Source organism: Microchirus variegatus (assembly GCF_963457635.1).
Source record: "Microchirus variegatus genome assembly, chromosome: 9".
NCBI lineage: Eukaryota > Metazoa > Chordata > Actinopteri > Pleuronectiformes > Soleidae > Microchirus > Microchirus variegatus.
In genome coordinates this window covers 20,472,584-20,494,873 of record NC_139810.1, presented here as the reverse complement: position 1 = coordinate 20,494,873, position 22,290 = coordinate 20,472,584, and the positions used below count along the sequence as shown (strand labels likewise).

Below are 22,290 nucleotides of genomic sequence, written 5' to 3'. Positions count from 1 at the left end.
AATATATACATGAATCACAGTTTTGTAAGCAGAACTTGTCATTTCATTTAAAATACTTAATTACTTTCTTACATTTGATGGTGAACTCATTACAGCTCAAGAAATCTCGATTAAAACAACGTTTTTAATGACACAGTAGTATGGGTATAAGTTAATGCAGCTTAATCTTAAATGTTTTTTTAAGTTATATAAAGAGAGCAACAGTATTTAGTGGAAAATTAAATAACTAAATGCAAAAGTATTACCTCACGCTCACAGTTAATTAACTGTAGCTGAACCTTCACGACACATAATATATATAACACATATACAGGGACGTTTCAATCATTAAAAGCACTTTACTTTACTTAGATAAATGTTTTATGTTGTGTTTAATTCATGAGTAGGCCTCCACAGAGAAATGACATGAGGACAAAATTTGTTCAAGACATTGATCTGCACGTGAAAATTCAGGAGATAGAAGCAGTGAGGTTTGGTTGTTAGTAGCGGACGTCATACAGGTTTGACGTACTGGCCAGCTGTAGAAGACAAGATAAAACAGTACTGATGTGTTGCAGTGGGATATATATATATATATATGTACACATGATATATAATGTATGCATTTACATCTTTTTGAAGACCAAAAAATATGACACATTAAAAATAAATAAATAAATAAATGTAAAAAAATGTCATACTGTACTATGTCGTCCAAAATTTGACCATTTTCTGGCGAAAAATGTTTTGGTCCAAAACATGACAAAAACGTAAAAAAAAAACTTTGGTCCACAATTGAACGTCATACTATACTATGTCGTCCAAAATGTGAAAGAAAATTTGTAGAATTCTTTTTGTGACTAAAATGTCACACGGTACTATGTAAAAAAATCTTTAGTCCAAAATTGGACCAAAACGTCATACTACACTATGTCGACCAAAATGTAAAAATTATTTGAATAAACATTTTTTGGTCCAAAATTTGACCAAAATGTTATACTATGTTGTCCAAAATTTGGCAATTTTTTTGGGAGAAAAATGTTGTGATGGTTAAGTAAAGGGATGTATGTATAATTTTGTGCATTTTCAGCCTGTCAAAGTAAAATTGAAACCCCCTGATGTACATTAGACAGAATATTCACTACATTCATTTAGAGTAATCAATTTGTTTTATATCACTATTTTGATTGCATGACCCATTTGTTGATTGAAGTTTTTTTTTTGGTTCGATCACACAAAAATACCCTCAATGATGAAGATATAAAATCAAGTTTGTGTGTGTGACAGATTACTTACTGCAATGGCTGACTTGACTCCCTGAAGTTGGAAGAAGACCTTGCCTCCTTCCTCTGGACACACGGTCCTCATCTCCTCCTTGGTCAATCCCAGAAGCAGTTTACCAGTCAGCACCCCGAGGCTGGACACGGTGCTGTTCGTGTAAAAGCATAAAACACGTCAAATATCACACTAAAATATGAAAACATCACTTATATATTTACAGTAAATTCCCACTCCCACTGTGGATCTCATGTCACTCACATTTTTGAGAAACCTTTGTACTGCAGCCAGGCTCTCACTTCTGCAGCTGATGAGGACGTGTCCAGAGTCACTGGACCACGAGAATCCTGTTGTGTGTGTACAGGGAATAATAAGTGATTTCTATTTTTAAAAAAAGTCTATCTAAATACGTAGATTACCCAGCAGAGCAGCCTGTACTTAACTCACCAACATGTCTTCAGGGAGCCTGGTGTTCCTCATCGGCTCCAAAACATTCTGAGGAACGCTGCCTTCTTGTCCCCGGTTGTTGCGAACAAGCCACCACTGCTTGGATTTCTGAATCACCTGTAAAATATACATATATATATATATATATATATATATATATATATATACACACATTGTATATATATATATATGATTGTTTTTTGTTTTCCATTGCCTTTGAATGAACTAGCGATTGTATATCCTGACAATAATTAATTTATTACAAAACAGGAAACACATTTCTATGGCAATAATAATAATTTTGGCTAAAATATGCGTTGTCCTTTTTATTCTGCTGGAGTAATTAAGCCTCTGTTTTGTTTTCTTAAAAATGAACCTATAATCTTATAAAAAAAATTAATCCCAAACCCAGTGGTTGTAAATTTTGGGCACATTGACACTGGCTGGCATTGGTTAATTTACATTTTCCTAACAGGACACAGTGGTATGAAACATGTATGAACATACAGAAGATTTAAAGGGGACATATTATACCCTATTTCTTATTTAAGTTAACCTAGTTCCCTGGTGTCCTAATGAACATGTCTGTGACATACAGCAGTTTAATCACCCTGCCAAAACATCTGTTCAGAACGCTCTGTTCAGTAGTATGTCTTTAGGTCCACCTTAAAAAGCTACTGGGAGCTAACAGCATTTGTAAAAGTGATCATTTGCCGGCTCTAGCAGGCATATTGCCGTCATATATAACATTTATTCATTGGACAGATAAATCCTCTGAGGCTGGAAGTTTGTGTAGGACTCTGTGCTGCACTGTGGAACCAAGAATAGAACTTTTCGCGGACTTCCGGTTTTCGGATACCGTTGCCCTCGCCAGCACTCTCGCGTGTTTTACGGACAAAACGGAGCTCCGCGAGACAATTGTGACGTCCCAATGATTGTGACGTCCCAATGAGCGTGGAAGTCAACATTGCATGTTTTATCTCCTGTACTTGGACTGAGGAGGACCACAAAAACATGAGTGAGTCATCTTATTTCACACGTTGGCGACTGGTAGGTCCTCCAAGAGTCCCAAATATAAGGATTTAAATGATCAAAAAGTTGATTTTGCATAATATGTCCCCTTTAACGTTCATCCATGATATTAAAAAGCAAGTTTTCAATCACGGAAAGCTGCTGAAAGATCATTTCATCTCACCTGAACCACGTCATCCTTCATTACACTCAGCTCTTGGCTGTTTCTGGCCATGAAGGTGTAAATGACACGCATCGACAGAGGCGGCTCACTGACGCTGAAACCACAGCAGACACACATACACTTTCACACATACAGTACGAACACATCAATGCCCACTGAGCAGGAATTCAAGAAATAATCCAGAATAATCCTGTTGTAATCCAGAAGAAAATATGCCTGTAAATGAATGACACTGACCTGTTTAGTGGTGAAGTCCGTGCACTGTTGTTCGCAGACTGTAACAGTAATAAAACACACTGTGTTGAAACTGAATGAATATAAAATAATTTATATAACTTGAAAACAGTAATTAGCAAGTTTTTTTTATTTTTTATTTTTTTAAATCATTATTGTTAGTATGACATACTTGGAAATCCCTTTCAATTTAAGTGGTAGTATTACCAAATACTTTCAAAATATCAAGCAGGGTGATAATGCTCATACTGTAATCTGTCAAATGAGAAACCAATCTTAAAAGCAAGCGGCTAAAGATGAAACCCCTGAAATCTGGGTATGATTTTACTTGTACGCTTCTGTTTGGTCCATCAGATGGGTAACGCGGGCTGTTGCTCCGGCTCATTGGGGGTACGTGTGAGGGGGGAGGCGGCTGCCAGCCATCATAGAACTGAGGAATGTAAGGTGGAACATCATTGCGTGCCCATCTAGACCTGTGAAATAGATAAAAAATTAAAAATCTTACTACCTCATTTAAAACAATATCCATTCGTCCAAAAATAATCCTTCAGTGTCTCTTTTGAATTTTGGCTAAAAACATGAAAGACACTAACAGAAGGTTGGGTATTTAAAATATGTTTTGTCATCTTTAAAATATTGTTTAAATTAAATAATTAGAATACAAAATATTATCTCACTTCCAAGAGATAAGAAAACATTAGCACTCATGTTTGCTTCATTTATAACACTAAGCTACAGCCTGAAGCTGGTTAGCTTAGCTTAGCTTAGCTTAATTTAACAGAATAAAAGAAAGTTACAGGGGGAAACACATTCTTGTTTCATAATGTTATTGTTATTATAATTATTATTATTATAAAATGTTATAAAAATAAATAAACGGATTAATCAACCTGGCAATTATACGCTTTTCTTTGAATTGCTTTATGGGTTTTATTAGTTGATTATAGATCAACAAATTACGATGATATTGTTGTGCTGAAACAAAAATGAGCTGAAAATTAATTTAAACAGTGTAATTTCCATATAATTTCCATATTCCATGTCTGCAACATTAACTTTAGGGAGTGTTAGGGCAGGTTTACCTATAGGTTTTCATGGACTATCATCAGAGTGTTGTATACGAGAGAGAAACAAGCTGTGGACAAGCTGTGTGGAGCTGCAAATGTCGTCCTACCTGGGAACGTTCCACGGCTCTCCCAGGGACTTCCACAGTTGGTCCTCCTCCGGGGTGACGACGTCACTGAGCAGCCACATGGCTGACTCTGACAGCTGTGGCGAGATCACTGTGGTTGGCAGGTCTGCAGGATACCGAGGCACCAACTGTGGAAAAAACGGGGCAAGAGATGTTGTGATGAAGAGGAATATCGAACCACAACAGAAAGAACTTTCAACCTGATGCTGAAAAATCTCACCAAGCTTAAACAAGTGAAGAAGATGTGGACGAAGTCCTGAGCAGATGGGTTGAGCAGCACCCCGTTCAGCTGAGCCTGTAATATAAGGAGGTTGTGTATGTAATCACACATTTCCCTAAAACCACTACAGATAATCTGTGTTGACATATAAACATCAGAAGAAGAGTTCACCAGCAGATTGAATCCATATTTGATTTTCTGGAGACAGGACATATATTCCTGCCAGGGCGGCAGATTATCAGATGATGCTGCAGGATAGATGACACCATAATAAATACAATGTTCATCATTATCTATACACGAGCTATTGTCTACACGAATGACATAAATGACATTACATGTATCCTTTTTCTTGTCTTTTTTCTTGTCTTTTTTCTTCTTTTCCTTCTTTTCCTTTTGTGATGGAAGTGCTTTTCCTTGTGCAGCAACTTTGCCTACGAAGATCTCGACATCTCCTATGACATGGTTTAAAATGTCCTGTGGAATGGGAAGGAAATCGAGAAATAAAACCTTTGCAATGACGACCACACGAGCATGATATCCTTCACAGGAAAATGGTGAATAAATGGGAGTTCATGATTATTCCTTACTAATATACTCCATACATATGCAGAACAGGGGTCTCAAACTGGCGGCCCGGGGGCCGCATGCAGCCCCCCAATCGATTACATGCGGCCCCCCACTTAATATCATGTTATAATAAAAACATGGCCCACGACTTCACCATCTTATAAACATAGTGTGTAGCTGAGGCACAGCTGCCAGCGAGGTGATAGAATATAATATGTGTTTCCTAGCAATGTTTTTTTTAACTGTAATAATAAGATATTTGGTCATAATTATCCCATTATTAAATGTATCATATACAACATTCAATTACATATATAAATACACTTGTTAGGGCCCGAGCCACGAATGGCAGTGGCCGAAATGGCTCCTGGTACGAATTTTAATTACAGTTGTCCACACTATTATTTATGTAATTTAAAATAAATATCTGTTTTTGATATGAATACATTCATTTTGCATCATAAATAGTATTATTAAGTATATGTGTGATAGTGTGAACGGTTGTTTTTTTCCCCAACTTTTTGTTCTGTAGGCCGGCCCCCTCTTGACGGCAATAGATGTGCATTGGCCCCCAGGTCATTTCAGTTTGAGATCCCTGATGTAGAAGGTTTTAGCATCGCTTGCGAAATCTTGATCTCAATGGGTCTTTTATCTGGTTGAATAAAGGTTAAATAAAATCACTGACCGTGCTTGCCTGCAACTCAAGTACCAAAGGAGAAGGCTCTGGGCTACTCTGAAAGTCACGAGGATCAGGGCGGCGCATCATTTCATCCACTGACGAGTAGTAGGAGACTTAAAAAAAATATTTGTAGGTAAATATTGATATGACTGCTATGCATGAGAACGTTGAAACAATGCTGCGTAATGGTGGGTAGAGGGTTGTTTATTGACATCTATAAAAATGTTGCTTTTTCTATGATGATATACCTGGCTCTCTGTTATCCCACTGTGAGCGTGGTAGGTGGTCCGGTGGTGGCAGAATAATCTCTCGCTCAACAGCACGAGGCTCAGGCTGCTGGAAACCTCCTGGAGAATGTCGTCCGACGGTATTTTCAGGATCACTCCTGAAACGATGGACGCGTGGCAGCTCACCAATTCAGCCCTTTGGTTTCTACACATACTTTAGAAGTGCACTCAGAGACATGACACCTGGTGGTACCTGATGTCCAACTGGTCCAGGCGAGGTTCCACTTCACCACCTTTCTTCTGGATCACTTTATCCAGATCACTCTTGAGGACGTCCGCCTGGCAAAAGAGACCAGATAAGAATCTAACTACAAAGCAGCTGCAGCCAAGGTGTTATGAAATACTGATAGTGGCACTAGAGAATGAGTGTTAATGATTTCAGAGGTCGTATAGCATGACTAACACATCCTCCCTCCTCAGGAGGCCACAGCTGACTCACCTTGATCTCCTCACACTGGAACATGTAGACCTGGGGGAAGCGTTTCTTGTGCTCCTGCACTGTTATTATCAGCAGAGAGTTGTAGGAGCAGCTGTCCAGCGTCGCCTTGGTCTGTGTGATGTTACTCAAAGGCAGCGACTCCAGCTCGATCTTTGAATTTGACAGAAGAAACAGTTATGAAAAGAGAATATGACAAATGAAATGACGATTGATGTGGAAACTATTGACATAAAGAAGTCATATACGAAAATACAAGGTTATAAGAAATAAAGCAATGAAGACATTCCTCACATAACACGTTTACATTGTCATTTTGAATTATAGTAAACCATAATTAGAAAGATTCTGCTTAATTCATCACTCACAGCCAAACTTGGCCTGCAGCCGTTTCCTTAATCAGAGCCTAATTCAACTTCCAGTTTTATTCTTTAATTTATTTTCTGTCCTGTTTCAACAAGACGAGGCCCCAGAAGGAAAGTGATTGTTAGTGTGACGTGAAAAAACCTGCCAGATCCCTGACCGCAAACTCTTTTGGGAAGGACTGGGAGAAGTGAGGCATGATTGCACATTAACAACAGAGATTCACTAAAGCTTTCATGGCTGGAATGGAGCAAATCCCTACAGCGAAGGTCTTCAGAGGATTGGAGGTTGTTATTGCAGCAAATTAATGCACATTCTTGGACCACATAAAATACCCGTTGTCACTCAAACCTTTTATTCTACATTACAAATGAGGCTCTTGCAAGAAAACAAATAACTCTTCTTCCAACCTTGGATTCGATGTCGTTGAGCAGGAGATATCCTCCCTGAACCTCCATGATCATCTCCTGTGGCCACAGACGACCTTTGGTGTCCAGCCTCTTGAGCTTGGCCACACAGTCCTCCAGTTTCTTCATCACCTGGCCGTCAATCTCACAAGTGAATAGATGCTGCCGAGTAGGAGTCATGAATTAACAGTTAGTTAATGGTTGACCGTTCAAAAGTTTGGGGTCACCTACGCAATCTTTTTGTCGTTTTCCATTAAATGTCACACTTTTATTCATCAAAGAGTTGCAAAATGAATAGAAAATATAGTCAAGACATTGACAAGATTAGAAATTAGATTTTCAATGGTGGGATTAGGTGAATTGGTCACTCCAAATTGACCGTAGGTGTGAGAGTGTGAGTGAATGGTTGCTTGTCTCTATATGTGGCCCTGAGATGGACTGGCGAACTGTCCAGGGTGTACCCCGCCTATCGCCCAATGTCTGCTGAGATAGGCACAGCACCCCCCGCGACCCTCTGGTGGAGGATAAAGCGGTAGATAATGGATGGATGGATGGATAGATTTTCAATGGTGGGATTAGGTAAATTGGTCACTCCAAATTGACCGTAGGTGTGAGAGTGTGAGTGAATGGTTGTTTGTCTCTATATGTGGCCCTGAGATGGACTGGCGAACTGTCCAATGTCAGCTGAGATAGGCACAGCACCCCCCGCAACCCTCCGGTGGAGGATAAAGCGGTAGATGATGGATGGATGGATTTTCAAGGGTTTTCAAGGGTTTTCTAATCATCCAATAGCCTTCTAACGCGATTAGCAAACACAATGTACCATTAGAACACTGGAGAGATGGTTGCTGGAAATGGGCCTCTATACACATATGTACATATTCCATTAAAAACCAGAAGTTTGCAGCTAAAATAGTTGTTTACCACATTAACAATGTATAGAGTGTATTCCTGATTCATTTAATGTTATATTCATTGAAAAGAAAGCGCTTTTCATTTAAAAATAAGGACATTTCTCAGTGACCCCACACTTTTGAACGGTAGTGTATATCTCATGCCAGAGCGCAGATTCCTCATTTACCTCCACTCTGACGTGCAGGTTGTCCGACTGTCTATTCAGCGTCTCAGAGTACTCTTTCCTCTGCCCTAATGTAAAGAATGGTTTCATTAAAACAGTTAAATTAAATAAAAATTCAGAGCGGAGTGCAAGGTGTTCTTTTCCTATATCTTATCATACTGTATATGAATTTTCCACTGGGTCTAGACAGGCCGTTTCTCTGCAGGGGTGCAGCTTTCAGGTCGTCTGGTGGGAAAGCACGCCTCTGTTGAGGGAAGTCCTCTGGTGAAAACCCCCTGAAGAAGATCAAAACATAACTCATCAGACTGGACACACAGGGCCCATCTACAATTTGGTTTTCACAGCTAGATGATTAGAATTTAGGCAGGTAGGCACTTATCCTGCAGGACATTCAAGCATCCAAGCTCAAGACACAGCAGCATATACAGTACATCAATGTTAGACATGTAGGAAACTGGTGGTTAAGCATTTAGAAAAGGAATGCCTTTTTCAAATGAGTGTCCACATGAAGGTAGAAGTACAAGTTTGTATAATTGTGCGTGTTTGAGATACAAGAGATTAAACCGTACACGTCACCGGCCGCCCCAGCAACCCTGAGATAAAACATTCCGTAAATGAAACGAGCTGTAGTTACCACACCACAGTGGTGTTTTATTATAAAAGGGTGTGAACAGATGTGCGGAGTGTTGTAAATATCTAAATATAGCACTAAAATGATTGAATAAAAACCAGACCAGCGAACCGGAAAGTGAAAAAATGAAGTGTTACTGACCTTGGGGAGTAGGAGAAGGGGGCAGCGTTTCCAAACATTTTCAAACCAGTCTTTTCCAGGAGAGTTAAATCTTCAGATTGCTCACACCAGCTGGGATAGAACGCTGTGTTTTTTTCAACCTGACAGTGTGGCAGGAAAAATTTACTCGTTTCCACTTGAACCAGGTGATATTATTGCATAGATACACTGTTAACATCACACAGAGAGAATATTAACATCCAGTTTGAATAATTACAGATTCAGGCCACATGCCTGTGTATCTTAATAAAACACAGTTATCCTTTCACAAATAGAATTCTTCAATTCTGTATTCTACAATCTCAGGGATTATCTACTTCAGTCAGAGTTGGGTTGTAGCCAGTAGGGTGGTTCAAGATAGCAAACTTAAGATGTTATGCAATCCAAATATTAGTAGGTGAGCTGCCTACCTGTTAGTTACACATATGTTTTTGTCATTGAAATTACATTAGACCATTATAACTGTTATTTGCTAAAAGTTCAGATAATTGTGCTTCATAACTGATTTGTTGCTAACAAATGAGGTTATTTTAACCCGTTTTCAACAACCGTCATGATTACTTTTCTTCCTGAACGCAATTTCATAAACATTTTTAGCCGATCCCTTGTGTATTAAGAGGTTGATTAAACTGTCCCAGTTCCCCAGATGTTATGCTCAATATTAAACATAAAAACTGCCAGAATAAATTCTTAATTAAATTATGTCAACGTCAACCCATGTTAATCCCATGTTAAACATTTTAATCAAATCACATGAATCATCTCGACAGCTATTACCTTTCAGCGTCAGCTCTGCTCCAATGTCATAGTTCCTTTCCCTCAAACCGATTTTCTACCAACACCTCATGATAGAAAATGCTTGCTCTTGACTTCCTGCGCAAAAGGAATAAGGTTCAAAGAGCAACAACTTGATCATCGCATGGGTGTGACGGATCAAGAGGGAGGCAACAATTCTGTGGCTCATTATGAGTCCAAAGGTTTTAAACATGCTTCACATCTCCTTCAGTGTTCAAAGGTCTTAAGTGCCAGAGCACTTCTACTTCAATCTAATCCTGGATATAAAATGTTACATAACTGAGAAATCATAATAGCAAATGCTAACCTACGTGTTTAAAGTACAAAAGAAAAAAACACTCAAGTGGAAAAAACAATCTTCCAGACGAAGCCGAGTTACAGAACCATTTATTTTATGATCAGATGACGTGTAAATACTGTACACACCCATTCTATTGACAGAGATCATCTTAAAGAGAAATAGTTTATACTGTAAAGAAAAGTGAACATCTCGTCCTGGGACAATGAGTTGGGGGGGATTTAAACAGCCTTCTCTGAAGACTGGATAGTTTAGACTGTAGCCTTGGCCTGAGTGGCCAGAGCAAGAGACTTCAGGTCTGTGATGCACTTGGCGATGCTCTCTTTCTCCTGGGGGGAAAAAAACAACAAAACAAAAACATGATGAGAAGTTCAAAAACAGGAAAACAGGAAGTACAAGGCAATCAGTGATGGCACAACATCACACCATTCAAGCAACAAGCCTCTGGCGCCCTCTACTGGTCGTATTGGCAGGTGCAAGTCAACAACAGACACAGGGCCACTAAAAACAATACTTCACTCCGTGGGGTAAAGTGATACCATGGTATTGAAGAGCAATAATAATATATAATAATAATAATAATTTACTATTATGGGCATTTAATCATTAATCTCACTATTTATTAAATAAATATCACCTATATTTATTGTGAATAAATGACTTTTACTTCTTACAAAACTTTTCCAATTTGAAAAAGATGTGTCAGATTCTGCATAATTGGTTGTACACAGTCATGTCGCCAGGCTCCGTTTATAGTGCCTGTCTTAAAGCTCAACGACAAACCTAACTGCTTTGATAAATAGTATCTCGGCAAAACACTGACGACTGGACTTCTTGTAAGAAGACATTAATACATATCTAATACAGAAATCAATGGAATTGGGTAAATGAGTCACACTTAAGCTGTTTCAGACATGCACTGAACACCAGCGATTGTGTGGAAATTGTATGTTGAGGCTGTATATGTGAATACAAATGTCCACAGAGGTCAATTTGACATCACTCTGAAGAATTCTCCAGAGATTCTCCAGCTGTTGTGAATGCCTCTCACTCATGTCCTGCTGCGTCCACCATGTCTGAACCACTATCACTTGAGAATGTACTAATCTAATTTGTAATATGGTACCATACAAAGCTGCAAATGATATGTGATTCAAAAGACAAATGAACAATAATGATGCACAGAATGATGCGTCATTGTCTTCAGTGCAATACCGTGCAAATAGGTATGTTAGACATGCCCTACAGTGCATTAACTCTTCTATGTTTTATTTTATTTCGAAATCTGTAGAAAAGATCATAATGAGACTTTATGGAATGAAGGATGAGCTACAACTACACTGACCTGCTGGGGAGTAATGCTTCCGACGACGTTCTTCTCTACCCAGCTGACCATGTGCTCCTGCTCCATACGACGGTGGAGGTGCTGCAGAGCGATCTGGTAGTCCATGCGTCTCTTCACCTCATTGGTCACCATGTGTATCCTCTCCCTGTAGTTGGTCTCCAACAGCATAGCCACGTTGTTCTGAAGAGTGGAGTTAGTCGATTCAATACAGAGAAACTAAATACTTATTTAATTCAATTATTAAATTCCTTCTTTGTTGGATTGTAATTTAAGCAACAAAGAACAGCTTGTTTCAGATTTCGACAATAATCCATAGCAATACATTTACAAAAGAAACAAATAACAGCTTAACAAAACAAACTGAACAACATTTCCAGTTGGTGGAAACTGGGCTTTGTCTTGTGTAAAAAATATGAAGAACTGCATTGCAAAAAAAGTGGAGATGTTATAGAATAAGGAATGCAAACACCACTGCTGCTCACCCTCTTGGCATCGAAGAGCACTGATCTTCCCTCTACTCTCCACTGTTCCTTCTTCTCATCCTCAATGGCCTGAGTCAGGCTGGACATAGCAAGGTCCTTCACCTCCTGAGCCTTGGCCACTTTGTCCTGATGTCATAAAACAAACATCAGGATTACAGAGCACTTCTTCACTATTCAGAGACAATGTGCAAAGTAAATTCCCAGGTCTTCCCCAAATCTAATATGTTAAATCTATTAAAAGAACCCATTACCTCATTGAGTTTGTCAGCAAAAGCTGCAACACTTGGACCAAATTTCTTGACACCATAGACAATGATGGCTCCCATTGAGGCGACAACAAGGGTCTCATGGTTGATGACGTAGATTTCCTTGGAAAGCAGGTAGACAAGGAGGCCAGTGCCCAGCATGTAAGGTCCTGATGAAAAAGGCGATTATGAGTCAATAATCATTGTTCAACAATGATCAAACACAGCCGTCTCTGTCCTTGTAACGTTTGGAGAGAATTCCATTGTTGTCCCCCCTTTAAATTTAACATTAATAACCAGTTGACATTCTGGTGTCTCATGAGTAACCTAGCATTATTTACACTACACATTAACTCACAAAGCTGCAAGGCCATTATTCTAAGAAGCTACTAGCTACTAGTAAAATTGATGCAACCACAATGTTTAATGTGACCACCGGAATGCAGAGGTATCTAAATTCACAGCAATTTGTCTTAGACTTTCTGTCTTTATCAGCACTAGTCACTATAATTTGTTATTGCTCATGCAAGTCACTCAAAATCCAAATAATCTAAATAATTTCATGGAAATTTTCATTATGATGAATGTGTTTTTTTTCTCTATTGTTTTCATGCTACAAATGTTACCGATGTAACATTCCACTGTAGCATAATGGGGTGGTGTCAAATGTTCCTCAAAGCATCATTACCGTCAATATGTTCAAGACAATTAGAGATTATTTCAGTGCCCTAAAATGATTGGAAGACTACAGACCTGTTACGCCAGTTTTGGGGTACAGGAGCTGGAAGAGCTCCTCTGGGAAGATGCCATGGCGGACTTTGCCTCCCTTCTCTGGCAAAGCAGGCAATGGGGCCAGACTCTGGGATGACGTGTGCAGGGAGCGAGACGCCTGGACGAGACTGTGAGGGAAAACAGTGTTAGTTTTCAAAAATACAGTGCTCACTGATTTATTTATTTTTTCCTAATCTTAAATGTTTATCGTCATGCTGAACACATACCCAGCTCCAAGGGGGCCACTGCTTTTCAGGGCACTTGCTGCAGACAACAAAACACAAAGTTCATTAATGTTTAATTTGTTGCCCATCCTCTTGATACGTTTTATTCTGAACACGCTAAAACAAGAACACCACATGCAAAACTTAATATTATCTTATGTCTGAGAGGGAGTTGGAATAAGTCAAACATTCTGACAAATCTAACGAACTATTATAAAACATCCGTTTTTACACAAGACATAAATGTTTGCATATCAAATATCAACGAGCACATGTAAACGGAGAATGCTCTTTATTATCTGTATACGTATTATAACCTTTTTCTTAACATTAAAGTAACGGGTTATAACTTTACTGATGATTGCAGACTCACCATAACAGGGTAGGTAGTGCAAATACCAACAAGACAACGGCAAATGAATGTCGAGCTTAAAACGAACCGCTTGTGAGAGTATTTAATTAAAAACTAACCACGTTTACATTCTGAAGTCACCGTTTTTATCACTGGAGACGTGAAGCTGCCCTTAGCTGTCAATGAGGTGACATTAGCAAGCGTGTAGGGCTAACGTTAGCCAGCGTAGCTTCTGTTTGCTACATTTACCAACCTCAAACAAACTAAGCTTGACTTGTCGTGATGTCAGCAGGTGAAATTATAAAAAGACAGCACTGTCTTTAAAACGGCTGCAGTTTTAGAACACACGCCGCACTTATAAACACACAACTAGCATTAGCATTCCTCTCATTCATTGTGCGGCCTTCACTTTACCCTTCACATTCAGTTAAAAGTGTGACTTCTACCGGTCACACTGTTTGACTATTCCACAGCCGAATGGACTCCTGCGTTAAACGAAGAGCTGCATGAGCGCATACCTGAAACAAAAACGAGCCTGGACAGCATGTTTGAAGGACGAAAGTGCCAAGTTCCTGCTCCACTGGGCTGCCTTGTTTCAGCCTCTCTGTGCCCTTCTGCAAAAAGCCGTGAGGATGGCGGACACACGAGAAGTCCCTCGGAAATATCGCGAGAGTACAGAGGAGCTCCCTGTTTTCACAGTTGTAAAGGGCAAGCGACCGCGAGTGGGCGCTGCAACTGAGTTAATTGAGATAATTTGATCTATCTATCTATCTATCTATCTATCTATCTATCTATCTATCTATCTATCTATCTATCTATCTATCTATCTATCTATCTATCTATCTATCTATCTATCTATCTATCTATCTATCTATCTATCTATCTATCATTTCACAAATCCATTGTTTAGTCATTCATTTGTATATGTGGAAATTTCAAAAATAATTAAACTAACAGGCATAATCATAAACAACAATTTACACCAGCAGACAAACCTGTTGCACACACAAACGTACACACACACTCACACACACAATCACACGTGTGTGCACTTATGCATGCACACACACAATCACACATACGTGCACTTATGCATGCACACACACAGTTTTTGAACCAGGGTCATGGTGTATGTGTGTGTCTCAGGTGCTGAACTCCATCCCATCCAGAACACATGCAGGAGGGACAGAGTGGGTCTGTCTGTAATCTTGGGGCCCAGCCGTGCGTGGCATCAGTTTGGTGTGAGTGGCTGCTGAGATAGAGGAACATATGACGCTGTGGTTCTCTTTACTTCCTGTAAAAAAAAAAATTATGCTCTACAGAAACAGCAGCTACATGTGAAATGCAGACAAAGCCCCGGGACATTATTTCTTACAGAAGAGTGACAAAATGGATAACTAACTCTTTCACCTCATGATGAGTTTTAACTACAGAGTGACATGGCGTAGTGGGTAAGACTTTCCATGTCTTCTTATTAAGTACATTTTTTTATGTTATATTTGTGGCTTGCATTATCAACATTTTCCCTCCACTGCTTCAGTCGACTGTTGTCAGGGCCTTGTCTCTCTGTGATATGGCACCCTGATAAAATCTTTCTGAAAACAGCCGCCATTGCAGGATAGACCTTTTATTATAGTATTTTATTTTACTTTACTCCTGCTACTACTACTTTACTAGTCCTACTTTTATTGCAAGTTTTAAAGCCACTAGTGCACTTGCTTCAACTCCAACACACCCACATGTGTTACAAACACTTGCTGAGCAACCTATACTTTACTTTTTATTTAATGCATATACACATTTCAAGCACGAACGATGGCACAGGAGCAGTCCATTCCAAACTCTTTCAGTGTAATCAATAATCAGTCGTTTTAAAAGGTCTGAGAGAGTACTGCATACAACTAAATGTTTGACATATTCTGGATTTTCATTTTTTAAATATTTAACTTTTTTAGAACAGCATACAATCGAAAAAGAAAGCTTTATTTCTATATAATGTTCCTACCATCTCCCATGGGAAATAAACTTAGAGGACAGTTCAAAGTTAGGCAAAAGCTGATGGAACACATGCATCCTAAGGCAGCAGCATGGGCACTCACTATTAACCTTTTTACAACTTTCCGTTTTCTTCTCGTTCAGCTAAGGCATCTTTCAACACAAGTGTTACACACAATTCATTGTTTTGTGGCAAAATGTCCACACAGTGTCCTTGTTGTTGCTGTCAGACATTCCTTTTCTCACAGTGCCACCTGTCAGCCTGTCTTCCTCATAGACTCCCATGTTCATTTTGCTCACTGTGCGTCAGAAAGACCCGAGCGGTCACGCATTCATATATATATATATATATATATATATATATTTCTACACACACTACATTCAAAAGTTTGGGGTCATCTACACAATTTTCTTTTCAGTTTTCCATTAAAAGTCACACTTTTATTCATCAAAAGAGTTGCAAAATAAAGCTGTGCTAACATAATTGCACAAATGTTTTCTAATCATCCAAACGCGATTAGCAAACACAATGTACCATTAGAACACTGGAAATGGGCCTCTATACACCTATGTACATTTCATTCCATTAAAAACCAGACATTTGCAGCTCGAGTAGTCGTTTACCACAATGTAAAGAGTGTATTTATGATTCATTTAATGTTATATTCATTGAAAAAAAGTGCTTTTCCTTCAAAAATAAGGACATTTCTAAGTGACCCCAAGTCACAAGTTTCAGGCACCACCAGCTCTGTTGTTTTTTTGTTTGTCAAATTATGTGATCATTGGAATTTGGAATGAAGTGATGCGACTTGAAGCTGGTCTTATAGCGAGCTGTCAATGAGTTTAACTCAAGCAATAATGTGTATGTGTATGTGTATGTGTATGTGTATGTGTATGTGTATGTGTATGTGTATGTGTATGTGTATGTGTATGTGTATGTGTATGTGTATGTGTATGTAATGCTCAAGCATGTCTTGAATAAACCTGGCGTAATAGACGTTTTTTACAGCAGATATTTCTTTAAATGAAATAGTAGGACAAACACAGGATTTACCTGTTCAAGTGTAAGGGTAGATCATGCTTCTTTTTTTTTTTTTTTAAACAACATAAATTGCATGCATATTTTCTGGATGTGTTCCAGTAACATCAAATTGAAATAATTATAGTCGTTATAGCACTGCCAAAACAACAAACCTAATGTTAGTCTAAGACGTCTGCACAGAACTGTATATATATATATACACATACACATACACACAGTATATAATGATATCAGTAAATTCAACCACATTGTTAATGTTGTTGTTTTGTATTATAAACATTTAAATGATATCTCTGCTGTCCTTGAAGGCTCGAGGTACTGTAACAGCCCGTGAAGCTGTGATGGACGCCCTGGCTGAGCTCCAGCTCTCCCCAGTGAAAGACTTTGACCAATGGGTGGAGATGAGAGCGGAGAGACGCGAACACATGCGAGGACGTAACAATGTGACCTCGTGTCGCAGCCCCAGGATAGAGTTTGACACAAAACTGATCAAAAATGACCTGAAAGAAAAAAGGCAGCTGGAATATCTGAGGAGGAGATCAGTGAGCCCAGAGCTGTGTGGCTTAAAGTCTACAAGGACGAACACGTCACCAAAGACAATGAAACATCATAGTTTAAAATATCAGACGAATACAAACAGACACAAAATTCCCTCTAACGGACATAAAAAGACCATTGTATCATCTAACAGCAGCATAACTGATGCTCCAAGCTCAAGTACATGGGTAAATAAAAGATCCTTTCACATTATATGTAATGTATCACCAGATGTTTCCTCCCCTGTCCTGCTCCAGAGAGCATAACACCTGCATCTTCCCTTCATCTCCTCTCACTTCCTCAGGCCTCATTATGGCCAGAGCCGGTAACACCGGTGAGGCAAGAGAACGATCATTCAAAGAAACAAGCATCTACCTCCACACCAGAGATAAAGGAATCGAGCCGGCACACGAAGAAAAGAGAGAACAGTGTTAAAGGTAAACGTCTTGGCAATTACAATGTGTTTTAACCAGCGACTGTTTACCACTATCTTTAATCTTTCACCAGCTTTCTTATTCTTCTCTTTCAAGTTCAAAAGACCAGCATCACAACAATAATTCAAACAGAAAGCCTTCACCAAAAGTTTGCAAATCAAACCAAAAACCTTCCACCAAAAAACCCTCTCCGGGACGCGGGTGTGCAGACAGTGTGAGTGAGACTTTAACATTTCCCTGAAACTTCCATATAATTCGGTGTCCTAAATCTGTGTTCTAAATTCCCATGACGTGCACAGGTCTGGCCTCGTCACCGTCAAGGAATCAGTGAGTTTAAATCTGTGGCTTTATTCACTGGGGGGTTGTTGATATGAACTGCAAACTCTGGTTATCTGTAACTATTTCTGTCTTCTTCTTCTTTTTCTAATATCAGGATGTCCAGCAGCTAGCTGAGTACTTGCAGGTAAATCAACCAAATGTGTTCCCAACATCAGCCCAAGTCGTTAATATTAATATCAGCCAATCTTAGATGAAGTCATTGATTGTCTTCTCTTATTGAGTCACTGCTCAACTGCATTCGCCATTTTGTGCTGTTTATGACATCGTTTTAGCTGCAGCGGCTGCTCACTGGAGAGTCAGCAAAATAAAACTCTGAAGAACCATAAATGAACACAGATTATGGGCTTTACTTTTCATCAGTTGACAACCGTTTTAGGGCCATCGTTTGTTCAATCGTGAGCATCACTCAGGGACATAATGGTATTTATGATAGTGTTGTTGTTGTTTGTCTATCAGGAGGCCCTGTGGAGAGAGGAGGCCATGAAGAAGAAGCTGGCTGGTCTCCAGGAGAGCATGTCAGACCTCATGAACTCCTCCAACAAAATATGGACCGTATGTCAACTCAAACATCATTCTTTTATATATAAAGGGTCATAGAGTGTTGCTGTTTAATCCCTTTGATATTACACTGCACTTTTCTATGTGACAGTGGTGTCGAGAGGCTGCTTTTGCCTCAGGAAGACATACGCAGCCTGTGGTTTGGAGCTTCCTGCTTCCACTCGAGTCTATACTGTGTAGGTGTAGTGTAAGCTGTCATTCTTATACAGGAAGGGTGTGACAGTCTGTCACTGTTATATGTGATAATAGACTTTTTTTAAAGGCTTATCTAGCTCTAACGAAGGAAAGGATAATAATAATAATTTTCTTAGTACTGTGTAAAAATGTACACTTGCAGCACATTACGACCCTGTCTGTAGCTCACTGATGCTGCAAGCTTTCATGCACGAGTGAGTGCAGGCGATCACAAGAACACGCAAAAACCATTCATCTTCTATCTGCAGGTTCCAGTGCAAAAGTCAGTCATTTCCTCTCTAACCCACACAGGCTCGCTGCAGTGAAGACCTGCTGAGAAACAAGATCAGGGCTCTGGAGGCACAGCTGCAAGTTTGTCTGAAGGTAAGAAGAACAGCAGCTGGCGAAGAAGAAACCCACTCAGGCACTCGCTGTTTCTTTATCTGCGGCAAGCCAAACATTCAGTCTGACTGAGTCTATTGTGTCCTTGCAAAAGATTCCAAAAGATGGAGTGAAGAAGCTGATGGTACAGATGGAGAAGCAGAAACTGATATACGAAGAGAAAGCACTCGTTGCTCTTCAGAGGGCCACGCAGGAGAAAACTGAGGCACTCAGCAAGGCTGAGACACTGCAGGTTACTGAGTTTTCATGGTGATATTTGCTCTGCTCATCCATAAAAAAAAGTATAGTTTTGCAGTTGAATATTGAATATACTTTTGCATTTTTCACCAGGAACTGCTTATATCAGCAAAGGCAGCGGCACTAAAGTGGCAGAGCTTGTACGAGGAGCTGAAGTTGAGCTGTGAACAACTCAGGGAGAACCAGCACCTCAGCAGTGAACAGCTGCAGCAGCTACTCAGCCAAGTGGAGGTTAGGGCAGAGTAACGTGGCAATGTGCAAGGTGAGAAGTTTGTAGTGGGTGATAAATGTGTGTGTGTGTGTGACTGTCGTGCAGCTGTTCAGAGCCAGAGAGGATGAGCTGAGGGATGAAGTGGTGTCATTGAGACAAGTGAACACGGAGCTGCAGTACAACATAAGTCTGCTGGAGGAGGATAACCTTCTTTCAAAGGAGGAAATCCAGAATCTTAGAGGTGAGAAAATCAGAGCTGCGTTTTTGTGTCCTGGGTACGTTTTTTTTCTGATGCTCAAACGACAAAACATGTTTCCCCCGTTTCCTAGATGGTGAACGCGAGAGCCAGGAGATGCAGGATCGTCTGACGTCAGAGGAAACCGAGACGCAACTGAGGAAGAACTCTCAGATGGGAGAACAGCTTCGTCACACTCAGGAGAAACTACGGCTCAAGGAGAGAGAGGTATGGTTGGGATATCACAGTATACTCAACCAAACCTATTTGTTAGATTCAGAGCGGCGACATGAATTCTCAATAGTGTATAAAAGTGTATTACAGCCAAATCTAATTTACGTGTGTGTGTGTGTGTGTGCAGTGTGAGGAGCTGCAGACAGAACTGCATGCCGTAGAGCAGGAGTGTCAGTCCAGCCAGGCCCGACTGTCGCAGTGCAGGGAAGAACTCCGGCAAATCAGCCACCGCCGCAAGGCACTGGTGAGTGTGTGTGTGTGTGTACTTACTTATATTAAATAAGTGTCCTCTTGAGGATCTTTTCTGTAGCCTCCATGAAGCCCATAAACCCAGTCCTAATGAGACAGAGACATAATAATCAGTCATTAAAACAATATGATTATAAATCCCTGTCTTTCCTTGTCTGTGCAGATGCCATGTGGCTCCTGGGGGACCGTCTGTGTGTTCCTCCTCCTCCTCCTCCTCCTCGCTGTGGCAGGGCTCGTCATGTTGTGGATGTGGCATCCTCCCTTCAGGGAGCAAGTGGAAGACCTGTACTCTGATATAGAGACACGGGTCCAAGACTACCTCTTGGAAATGGCCACTCCTGAAAACTCATGCTGTTTTAGACCAATATGATGATGTTGTTGTAGTTGATGTTGTTGTTGTTTTAAAATAGAGTTTTTATTGGATGTATTTTGGAACTTAATTATCACGCGACCTTATTGTCTTTTTAAGGACTTTTCATCTGCGTTGATGCATATGCCGTGACATTTTTCCATTTGTATTATTTAAAAAAAAAAAAAAATGTCATATCATACACTATGTAAAATAAATAGTGACCTTCTTTACCTTTTATGTATGGCATCGTTTATTCCATCAATCTTCCACAGCTTTATCCTCCACATGACGGTTGCAGGGGGAGCTGTGCCAATCTCAGCTGACAGACGGCGATAGACTGAGTAAACCCTGGACCCTGGTGTGCAGGCTGCTCAAAATACACATGCAGTATTAAAAATAGCAAAAACAAACAAATAGTATATTATCGTTGATGTGATTCTTGGATGTCCATCGCAGGGCGCTGATGGCGTCAATGGCTTCTGAAAGAATAAAGAATAGAGCTCATCAATGAGTCATTAAAGGTAGAACAATATGACATATTTGCAGTGTATAACCAAGTCGAAAAAGGCAAATATCAATATAAACATACAAATTAAGAATGATATATAAATCAAGAGGTACTGAGGAAACAATGAAAGAGCTGTTTTATAATAAGAAACATACTCTCACAAATGTAACTCACATTTACATCTAGAAATAACCGCAAGGTTCAACAGGAAGTAAAAAAAAACAAAAAAACAAATACACTCACTGACACTTAATCAGGGTAACAGGACACCTCAGAGATGATCTTCTGCATACTCTGTCTGTAACAAGTGGTTATTTTTTTGAGTTAGCCGTTGTAACTGTTCCCTATCTATTATTTCAAAGCAGCCTGGTCATTGACCTTTGACCTCTGGCATCAACATGGCATTTTCTCCCAAAGCAATGCTGATCACTGGGTGTGTTTTTCAGAAAATTCTCTGTCTCAGTTGATCAGCAGTTTATGAAGTTCTAAAATGCCACATTCAAATTCACTTAAATCACCTCTTTTCCCTATTCTGATGCTCAGTTTAAAAAGTATCCGACTGTCTTGACCATGACTAATTGTCTAAATGCACTCAGTTGCCATATTTGATTGGAAAATGTGACATTCGCCTCAACAAACAATGAATCAGGTGCATTTCAGACGTTTAGAGGACACAGTATTGTTAGCTGTTAAAGGAGCGGGGAAATCACTTAAAACGAAGTGATGCGATGGCACTGTGTGGTATCTACCAGCTGTGGCATATTCTACCAAAATGTTCATAGAACTATAACAGGCATGACACACAGCCCCCCGTCTATTGTCTGATTACACTCAAACATATGGAGACAAAACACACCCGGAGCTCTGGATGGAGCTATTGTGAAGCGTGCTGTGGTTTTAAACTGTTCCAGATAAAGTGCCATTCTCATCAGGCACTGACGCAGCACATCCACCGTAGCATGTTCCCCAAAAATACAACGCTGCTCACTGAAGAGATGGATCCATGCTGGGCTGAGGTCAATCGTCTGGTGTAACTGGGGCTGAAGGTTAGAGGCTGTGGTGGACGCACCTGTGGCTTAAAGTTCTTGTAACATATTTTCTCAATGTGACAAAGGG

At 39.8% G+C, this 22,290-nt stretch overlaps 3 protein-coding genes across 3 annotated transcripts; 1 reads left to right on the top strand and 2 right to left on the bottom strand.

Annotated features, from left to right (window-relative positions):
• Positions 1-479: 479 nt before the first annotated feature.
• Positions 480-9,175, bottom strand: eps8l3b (EPS8 signaling adaptor L3b; the record flags this gene model as incomplete). The annotated part of the gene is made up of 17 exons (XM_083895481.1): positions 480-518; positions 1,276-1,408; positions 1,519-1,604; positions 1,705-1,821; positions 2,900-2,993; positions 3,137-3,174; positions 3,462-3,606; positions 4,308-4,453; positions 4,546-4,620; positions 4,717-4,793; positions 6,043-6,179; positions 6,275-6,360; positions 6,521-6,670; positions 7,291-7,449; positions 8,369-8,433; positions 8,525-8,640; positions 9,138-9,175. The coding sequence occupies 17 exons, from the start codon at positions 9,173-9,175 to the stop codon at positions 480-482; spliced, it is 1,701 nt and encodes a 566-aa protein (XP_083751607.1).
• Positions 9,176-10,320: 1,145 nt separating this feature from the next.
• Positions 10,321-14,300, bottom strand: atp5pb (ATP synthase peripheral stalk-membrane subunit b). Its single transcript, XM_083895724.1, has 7 exons — positions 14,186-14,300; positions 13,319-13,355; positions 13,074-13,219; positions 12,327-12,490; positions 12,076-12,201; positions 11,594-11,773; positions 10,321-10,577 (listed from the first exon to the last, which is right to left on the bottom strand). Exons 1-7 carry the CDS (start codon positions 14,211-14,213, stop codon positions 10,500-10,502), a joined length of 759 nt encoding a protein of 252 aa, XP_083751850.1. The 5' UTR covers positions 14,214-14,300; the 3' UTR covers positions 10,321-10,499.
• A 2,745-nt stretch (positions 14,301-17,045) lies between these two features.
• Positions 17,046-20,684, top strand: traf3ip3 (TRAF3 interacting protein 3; the record flags this gene model as incomplete). The annotated part of the gene is made up of 13 exons (XM_083895480.1): positions 17,046-17,429; positions 17,546-17,678; positions 17,772-17,889; positions 17,975-18,002; positions 18,109-18,138; positions 18,471-18,566; positions 19,059-19,130; positions 19,243-19,380; positions 19,479-19,616; positions 19,702-19,837; positions 19,926-20,059; positions 20,193-20,309; positions 20,478-20,684. 13 exons carry the CDS (start codon positions 17,046-17,048, stop codon positions 20,682-20,684), a joined length of 1,731 nt encoding a protein of 576 aa, XP_083751606.1.
• Between the last annotated feature and the right edge of the window lie 1,606 nt (positions 20,685-22,290).

Coding starts and splice junctions, on each gene's coding strand:
- atp5pb (XM_083895724.1), bottom strand. CDS start 14,213: ATGCTGTCCAGGCTCGTTTTTGTTTCAG. Junction 13,356..14,185: donor CAGGCTCGTTTTTGTTTCAG/GTATGCGCTCAT, acceptor TGTTGTCTGCAG/CAAGTGCCCTGAAAAGCAGT. Junction 13,220..13,318: donor AGTGGCCCCCTTGGAGCTGG/GTATGTGTTCAG, acceptor TTTCCCTCACAG/TCTCGTCCAGGCGTCTCGCT.